General features: G+C 43.9%; 1 protein-coding gene across 1 annotated transcript; it reads right to left on the minus strand.

The window, feature by feature from the left end:
- Window positions 1–1049: 1049 nt before the first annotated feature.
- Window positions 1050–6930, minus strand: IL17A (interleukin 17A). The gene is made up of 5 exons (XM_058834408.1): window positions 6926–6930; window positions 5026–5108; window positions 4884–4936; window positions 1962–2206; window positions 1050–1287 (listed from the first exon to the last, which is right to left on the minus strand). The coding sequence occupies exons 1-5, from the start codon at window positions 6928–6930 to the stop codon at window positions 1050–1052; spliced, it is 624 nt and encodes a 207-aa protein (XP_058690391.1).
- Between the last annotated feature and the right edge of the window lie 1723 nt (window positions 6931–8653).

Below are 8653 nucleotides of genomic sequence, written 5' to 3' on the forward strand. Positions count from 1 at the left end.
AACTGCAAGTGCTGAATTGGAAGGGCATGGGCACAGAGAAAATTACAACTGCAAGTGCTGAATTGGAAGGGCATGGGCACAGAGAAAATTACAACTGCAACCAGCCAGACGTGCTAAATTGCTTCAGTCACCCACCTGACTCTTGTGAGCTTCCCCAGAGTGCCCAGGTGGTGTCTTCAGCTCTGGGCTGAGATTCACAGATAATATTGGAGTGAAATAAAAGCTCAGCAGTGGAAATGCACTTGCTGTTTTAGGGGAGGTAGTTTCTTTACCCCCAAAGAAATATTCAAAGCATTGTGTTGAACCCATCTTCTTCAAATCCTTTTCCAATCTGATAATTAAGTGGAAAACTGGGTAATTACCCAGTATAATTTTTTTTTGCTTGTCTGTTTTTAATGAGTCTCTTTGATGCCTACTTTATAAATAATTTTCCTCCAGGTATCTTAACTTTTCTACTGGTAAAATGGTGTTTTTCCCCATTTTTTTTTTTCCATGGGCTTTACGTTCTACTGCTGCAGACGTAGAGGTTATCAAGAGAATTTGGGGCTTTAGCATCATGTAAGTCTCTTTTATGGTCATGATTAAGTGCCTTGCCTTAGCAGGAATTTTTCTTTAGAAAGAAAGAAGAATATAAAAAAATTTTTTCACTGACTTTTTTATTACACAAAGATAAATAAACATTACCTTAATACTTAAAATATATATATATATTAGGATTTTACATTATTATAATGTTTTCCACCAGCATAAATAGATTTACATAAATAGACATTTCAAAGTGTAAACTAAGGATGGGTAAAATTCCCATTACTTTTCAACCAGGCACATGCAGCTGTCTGGATTCTCAATTTTTGGAGTTCAAGATTTTGGGGGAAAACATTAAGTTTTTTTAACCTAGACACCTGATTTTCAGTATATTCTGAAATACATATTCTGATGTATTCTTGACAAATTTTAAGGCTTGATTCAGCTTTTTTGGAGGCTGGATCAGGCCCCTTCCATGCAAGGAAGTTCTCTGTGGCTCCTTGCTCTTGCAGCTCCGGCTCCCTTCAGGCCTGGTGCTGGACCAGGGGGGTGACACACGTGCAGCCCACCGTGATGATTTTCTTCTCCAGCCTGTAGGATTGCTGGCAGCCCCTCTGCTCCCTGCGCAGCACCAGGATCTCCTGCCTGATGGGGACGGAGTTGAGGCTGTGGTCCAGCTGCCCCTCGGGGTTCACGCACCGGGAGTGGCGGCACTCGGCGTCCGCGATCAGCCGCGGGAAGCGGTCGTGGTCCTCGTCGATCCTGGGGGTTGGCAGGGAAGGGAGTGTTTGAATCCACAGGAATGATAGTCTGAAAGACTATGGGCTCCCTGCTTGGGAACCTGTTCATCTTGGGGTGTACTGCCCATGGAGGGACAGCAGATTCCCCAAAAGAGTAGGTTTTTCCGAAATAAAATGTAATTCACTAAATACTGGATATTTTTAAATGTATGGCTGCATGAAACTGCCTTTGTAAAGGACTTGCTTCAAGCAGGCACTGACTTTGATCAGAAATGATTTGAGCTCCCCAACACATCGCTCCAACTAACAGACCTCAAAACCTTCAGTTCCTCCCCAAAACATGACATGTTGGTGTTAAACCACCACCGATTTTGGTGCAATATTAACCTTCTGATGTATTTTTTTATGATGTTTTAGGTAAAGAATGCTTTTGAAGATAAAGCTTGCCCTAGTATAAAAATTAAATAATTAAATTATAGAAGCCATTTGCTTTGCCTTCTGCATATTGCCTAGGCCACGTGGTTCTTTTGTGCTGCTTTCTGCCCTGGTTCTCTTTCAAAGAGGATCATAGGGACTGTGGATACCCTCATATTTCCAAAATCTCTCAGCTGTGAAGCGCTGAAAATAGAGATTGAAGAATTTTTCTTGGCTAGGGGCACCCAGTGTTTTTCCAGGCCATAGGGCCAGGGATCATACCTGTAATCCCACGGAGCCAGAGAGCGGCTGCTGATGTCCAGGCTGGCTTTGGTGTCCTGGTTCGTGTTGCTGATGCTGAGGTTGACTCTCACAGTCTGGGGGAAATTTGAGTCTTTTTGGGTCGGGCATCCAGCAGATGCTTGCTTGAAGAGATTCTCTGGCTTGAGCCCAGGCTTGATCACCTTCCCATGGGCAGGACTGCTGGCTGACAGCACGGCCAGCAGCACGAGGAGCAGGGCTCTGAGCTGGAGAGATTTGTACATTTAGGATACAAGACAAGTGTGAAATTCATCCACAGTCAGCCTCACTGGTGGTTAAAACCCCTACTTCAGGCTGGAGTAATTATGGAAAAATGTGCCGTGTGTCACATCCACTTTTGTTCCCATTAACTGATTCTCGCAGTGCTGACAGTTATGTATACACCCGGTTGTAATCTGGTTGTAATGTTAAATTATAGAAAATAATATAATGCAGAAGATAGCAGAAAGGGTATAACAAAAAGAAAGACACTCTAAAGTTGAATTTTGAATGTATTTCTTGCCTCAGAGAACGCTGTGGGAGCCCATGTCACTGATGTACGGTCTCATTGCTGCCCCATGAGCATTTTCACATTTTAGTTATTTTTAATTATTAATGATTTAAACAAGCATTTTAAAGGTGAGTGCAGATTCCTATTCCATCTATTATAATTTAAATATGTCTCTGTCAAACTGGGGAAAAATAAACTCAGAATTCAAGTTCTTACCAGAGAAGTGCAGAAAGTTGGAGACATCTTCCTTCCTTCTGTTACTTCTGATGCTCGTGCTGGGCTCTGCTGAGGTGAAGGTGTCTGGGCACATCTGCTGCTGGACCTTTTATAAGGGTTTCTGTGCTGTGCTAAATAATTTGGAGTAGGTGTTTTTCCCCCCAACCTTAACTGTGGTTTCTGACCATAACCTAAATTAAGAAGTGTATGTGTATAGATTCCATTAACACAGGTGGAATACAGGATATATCTTAGATGATGTCATTCCTTGAGCCATGTCACTCAATGGTGACAAAGCCACAAACGTTGCAAGTTTGTGGGTGCCAACTATTCAGTTTTAAATTGGGATGCTGCGGGTATCAGACCCAAATTTCGCTGGCACAGGTTTGGATCTGTTTGCACCTTGCTTGGTCTGATGTCTTTTCACCCCAGATTTGGGCAGATGTTGGACACCTGACCACTATCAAATTGCTCTCATATTCTTCCCATGGGCTGTAATTTTTCCTGATGTCTGAGGAGCAATGTCCCTGCTCCAGCTCAGTTCTTCTCTGAGCTGGGCTATTTTTACTCATGGTTAAACCTCAGGTGTGATATCTCAGTGATGATCAGAATGCTTGGTGATAGTGAGCTGCCAAAAGTCAGTCCCTGTCCACAGAGATAAAAAAAAGAGTGAGCTTTGTTTTGAGCTTACCACCTTTTCATTTTGCTTTCATTTTCCTTCTCTCATGCTGTGAGGCAGTGTTTTGTTTCTAAGGAAAGGAGTTTGGGAAGTGTGATGGATGTAGTTAAACTCATCCTAAGTTAGGGAGAGGACAGAGGGGTTCCAGAGAAACTTTGGGAAGGCTAAGAGATGCAAAATGACACAAGATGCACATTACCCAGAGAATCTGTGGCTGTCCCTGGATCCCTGGAAGTGTCCAAGGCCAGGTTGGATGGGGCTGGGAGCACCCTGGGACAGTGGAAGGTGTCCCTGCCCATGGCAGGGGGTGGAACTGGGTTATATTCAAGGTCCCTTCCCACCCAAACCATTCCATGATTCCAGGATTCTATAACATCAGGTCTATTCTCTGCTGTTTCTTTTTTTAGGAAATACTCCCATCATTTTGCTCTGACAGTGGGTTAGGAGTAGCCCAGATGTGCCCCATAAAGTGACACTCAATGTAACAGCCTCCAGCTGCTGATCAGAACTTTTCCCAGGTCTAATTTTAGTGGGTTTTTTTTAATAAAATGATGTGGAGAAGGTACAGAATTTTATATTTGCTTAGTAATTGTACCTAAGTCCAAATTTTACTCACCTTGTGCCATCCAAAGGAGGATGCAAATAAGGGTAGAATTTAGTTTGCGGGTTCTGGGATACCCATGACCTACATCCGCTTGTTTTAAAAGATGCTGATGTTTCTGAAATTAAATGTATACTTCAGTTTCCCTCTTCAAGTTAGAGGTGTACAGCTTAAAGGAAACAGTCTCCTCAGAAGGGGTTTTCTCTATTGCCTTTTACTGAAATATCCTTTCAAAGTGGGTCATTTAAATTGCCAATTTTAGAAGCAAAATACGTTTTTGAAAGTCTACAAGGCAGCGGAAGGTCAGGTTCAACCAGCCTGACCCTGAATTGTCTACCTTAAATGCGTCAGTGGTTTGGGTTACCTAGGTAGTTGAAAGGTGAATAGTTTAGCATTCGTATGTGGCTGACGCACCACAGCATTGCAATGGCAAAAGAAATAAAAATAAAATATTTCCATGGTTTATATCGAGGCACGAATGCATTTGTTGGCAGTTTGTGAGGCAAGATGTGAAGGTCTGAGGAGAAAATGTGCCTCTTGAAATTTCTGATTTCTGATTTTCTGGGTTTTTTTCCAAGTTCCAAGTAATTATTTTGTAATTCTTAATGCTCTGAAGTGAAGAAAAAAAAAAAAAAAAAAAAGAAAGAAGATTAATATGATTTTCCCCATGAGATTAGAAGTTCCCTCATAGGATCTGCCTTTTTCTGGCACAAAGCTTTCTCTTAGCTAGAGATCTAGAAGCTGGGACTAAAAAAGGCTTACTGAAACAAAAACCAAAAGCAAACAAACAAACAAAAAAAATAAAGGTTATCAAAAGCCTTTTGAACTGAAACCTGTCCCTTCTCTTGGCTCCGGTGGGAGCTTTCTTGAATGTAAATTGCTATTTAATTACTTTACCCGGCTGACATTCTTCAGGTGCCCAAATCTGAATGTGTTGGCATTTGACGACACTTCAAAGAGTATTTTAGAATCACAGCACGGCTCTGCAGACCCAGCAGCCCCCTCAAGGAGCCAGGTGTCACCAAACCCAGGGACTCACCCTGTGGCATCTCCTCCTCGGCGTCGCTGAAGTCGTACGGGTCGTAGGAGCCCTCCTCGCCTTCTGTGCGCGCCTTCTTCCGTCTGGAGGGGGAGGAGAGGTCACCCAAGGGTTTGGGTGGGAAAGGACCTTGAAGTCCATTCTGTTCCACCCCCTGCCATGGGCAGGGACACCTCCCACTATCCCAGGTTACTCCAAGCCCTGTCCAACCTGGCCTTGGACACTTCCAGGGATGGAGCAGCCACAGAAACCATCCAAGTGCTGGAGCTCCGGAGTCCTGACTGGACTTGCTGTAAATTAAAAGAGAACTTTATACATTTTTTTTTTATAATTGCCATCAATTAATTTTATGATGCCTCAGAAAAATAAGATTGCTTTTTATTTATTTATTTATTTATTTATTTATTTATTAATTCATTTATTTATTTATCTTTCTGGAGAGAATGTATTTTCTTCCTTTTGAGTGCATATTATAAATCCCTATAAATAGGGCAGCACTCTCCCTTCTTCATACAAGTATTGCATGACCCACTCTGCTTTGTGGAGGTCATTTCTAGGGTTAGACTGAGCCTGAGTTCAGGGGTGACCTGTGAGGAACTCAGAAGTTGATGGAGCAAGGCTCTGAGCACTCTGATTAAACACTGATGTTTAATTTTAATTTAATTTAATAAAATCGTGCTGTGAGTGGATGGTTGGGTCAGGCACATTCAGAGATGCCCTTCAAGCTGCTTCCATCCAGAGAAGGACCAGGAAAATGCTTGGTGGGCTGGAGCCTCTCTGCTCTGGGGCCAGGCTGGGAGAGCTGGGGGTGCTCAGCCCTGTGCTGGGTCTTGCTGAGCTGGAGCTCATTCTCCCACAGCAGCTCTCCCAGTGCTGGGCTTTGCACTGGGAGCTGGAAAGGTGTTGGGAGCACCCCAGTGTTCCTGCTGGGCAGGGCTGGCACAGCATCAGCTCTGTCCCTCCATTCCTCTCATCCAGGGGCTGGGAGTGGCCGGGATGCTGGGAGGGGACACAACCAGACAGCTTCCCCAAATTAGCCAAAGGGATATTCAATACCAGGGGGTGCCAGCTCAGATAAAAGCTAGGAAAAGGAGGAAGGGGGTGCATTTGTTATTTACAATATTTGCCTTCCAGAGCAACTGCTCTGTGTGCTGAAGCCCTGCTTCTCGGGAAGTTGCCAGACATCACTCACTGATGAGAAGTAGAGGATAAAATTATCTTATTTTCTCTTTGTTTGTCTACAAACTTTTGTTTTTATTATTGTAAACTGCCTTATCTCAACCCGGGAGTTGTTTCCCGTCTTATTTTCTCTCCCTGTGCAGCTGGGAAGGGGGAATGATAGAGCGGCTTGGAGAGCACTTGGTGCCCAGTCAAGATCCTCCACCACAAGCCTGGAGAGGAGAAGGATCCAGGGAGAGCTCAGAGCCCCTTCCAGAGCCTAAAGTGGCTCCAGGAGAGCTGGAGAGGGACTGGGGACAAGGGATGGAGGGACAGGACACAGGGAATGGCTTCCCACTGCCAGAGGGCAGGGATGGATGGGATATTGGGAAGGAATTGTTCCCTGTGAGGGTGGGGAGGCCCTGGCACAGGGTGCCCAGAGAAGCTGTGGCTGCCCCTGGATCCCTGGAAGTGTCCAAGGCCAGGTTGGATGGGGCTTGGAGCAACCTGGGATAGTGGAAGGTGTCCCTGCCCTTTGTAGGGGGTGGAACTGGATGATCTCTAAAAGTCCCTTCTAACCCAAACCATTCCATGATTCTATGAAGTCACTGCACCTATCTCCCACCCCTTGATTCTTACACAGGAGACACAGCAGAAAAGCTAATTATATAATTATATAATAATGAATAAGTAAAAGGCCTGTATTTTCCCAGCTGCTGCAATAGAAACGATCATCTCCTACTTCATGACTAAATTTTCCAAGCACATCTAGTGGAGATCACAGTCAGACATCAGCTTTGGTTGCTGCCAATGGTTGAAATGTCCTTCCACAACTAATATCTAATGGATACTCAATAGCTGGGAAGTCAACTTTAAGAAAATGAGCTGCAAAGTTACATTTTAGCAAAGGGGAATTTGTGGAGCACTGAGAGGTCAGTGCTATTTACCCAAAATCCAACCCTTACTTTGTGTTCCACCACCCACCACTTTCAAACCAAATTAAAAAATTTGTTTTCTCACCAGTATATCCCTGTATCCCAGAGCTTAAACTCAGAGTTTCCAGGCAAGTCTGATAGAAATAAATTCATTCAGATTTTCCAGGCAGCCTGCAGAAATAAATTCATTTTTACTGTAGCCATTTTCCTGCTCCCAGGTAAAATATGAAAATTTTAGTCATTCATTGTGGAATCGAAAAATCATAGAATCATAGAGTAATTTGGGTGGGGAAGAACTTCTGAATGTCACCTAGTCCAACATCCTGCAATGAGCAGCATCTTCCACTGCATCAGCTTGTTCACAGCCCCATCCAAGATGATCTTGAATGTTTCCAGAACCATTTCTTTTTAAGAAGGGAAGTTCCTCTTTTTCTGTTTTTTTCTTGCAGAGCAATCACTCCTGGCCACAACATTTTGTGCAAGAAGGCGTCAGAATCCAAAAGTTTTACAGAATAAGTGGCTCAGAGTGGTTTTGGTGAGAGTTGTAAAAGCACCAGTGGGATCCTAATTTTCGATCCCTTTCGCTCGCTGTGGTTCAATTTGACTAGTTTTATTTTTTTTTTTTTTAATAATTAATGTAAATTCACCACTTTTCCAATCATATGCAAATTCTGACCACAGTGCAATGAAGTTTCCAGAACTGTCCCAGGGAGGGATTTCAGAGAATAAGCACTGCTGAAGGTTTCCTCCTCAGAGATGTGGCCCTGTGAAGGTGGGGTGGGGACCACGGGTGGGTGACAAAAACCCAGTGTCCCTTTTTAACCCGAAAGATGCCTCTTAACCAGATCTGATCCTTCCCTGCTGATGCCATGGGTACAAGGGCAAAGTGAAGAGGTGTGTGCCAGGCAGAATGGACCATCCCTGATTGTTTTTCTTCTGGCTGAACTGGCTGTGCTGAGCCCAGCTGGGCTAGAAAAGGAATTGTGCTCCTTTGTTTCAACTAATGTGCAATTCTGAATGATGGTGGCATTTGAGTGCTTGAGGAGGGCTTGTAAAAAAGAGAGAACAACCTTTTACATGGGCAGATAGTGATGGGACAAGGGTAAATAATTTTAAACTGTCAGAGGGCAGGTTTAGATGCAATATGAGGAAGAAATTGTTCCCTGTGATGGTGGTGAGATCCTGGCACAGGCTGCCCAGACAAGCTGTGGCTGCCCCTGGATGTGTCCAAAACCAGGTTCTTGGAACAACCTGGGATAGTGGAAGGTGTCCCTTCCCACGACAAGGGGTGGAAGAAGATGATCTTTAAAGGTCTTTTCCAACTTAAACCAGTCTGTGACTCTGTTATTAGTGGGAAAAAGACAAATGGGGTCAGAGCAATGAGCTTGTGGAGGATAGAAAAGTTCTGGCTGATGAGAGGTTGATATTCTGATTGCTCTTCACATTACCTGTGAAAGCCATCCTGTGCTGAGCAGTGGGAAGATTCTTTAAATGTACAGGACTGACATGAGCAAATACAATCAAACTGTTTTCCC

This window comes from Poecile atricapillus, chromosome 3, assembly GCF_030490865.1.
Source record: "Poecile atricapillus isolate bPoeAtr1 chromosome 3, bPoeAtr1.hap1, whole genome shotgun sequence".
Lineage (NCBI taxonomy): Eukaryota > Metazoa > Chordata > Aves > Passeriformes > Paridae > Poecile > Poecile atricapillus.

What these genes read in the sequence shown, in the direction of transcription:
- IL17A (XM_058834408.1), bottom strand. An exon ending in ACCTGAAGAATGTCAGCCGG is followed by an intron (nt 2,207 to 4,883) that starts GTAAAGTAATTA and finishes AAATCTCTCCAG; the next exon opens with CTCAGAGCCCTGCTCCTCGT. An exon ending in CTGGCTCCGTGGGATTACAG is followed by an intron (nt 1,288 to 1,961) that starts GTATGATCCCTG and finishes GCCAACCCCCAG; the next exon opens with GATCGACGAGGACCACGACC.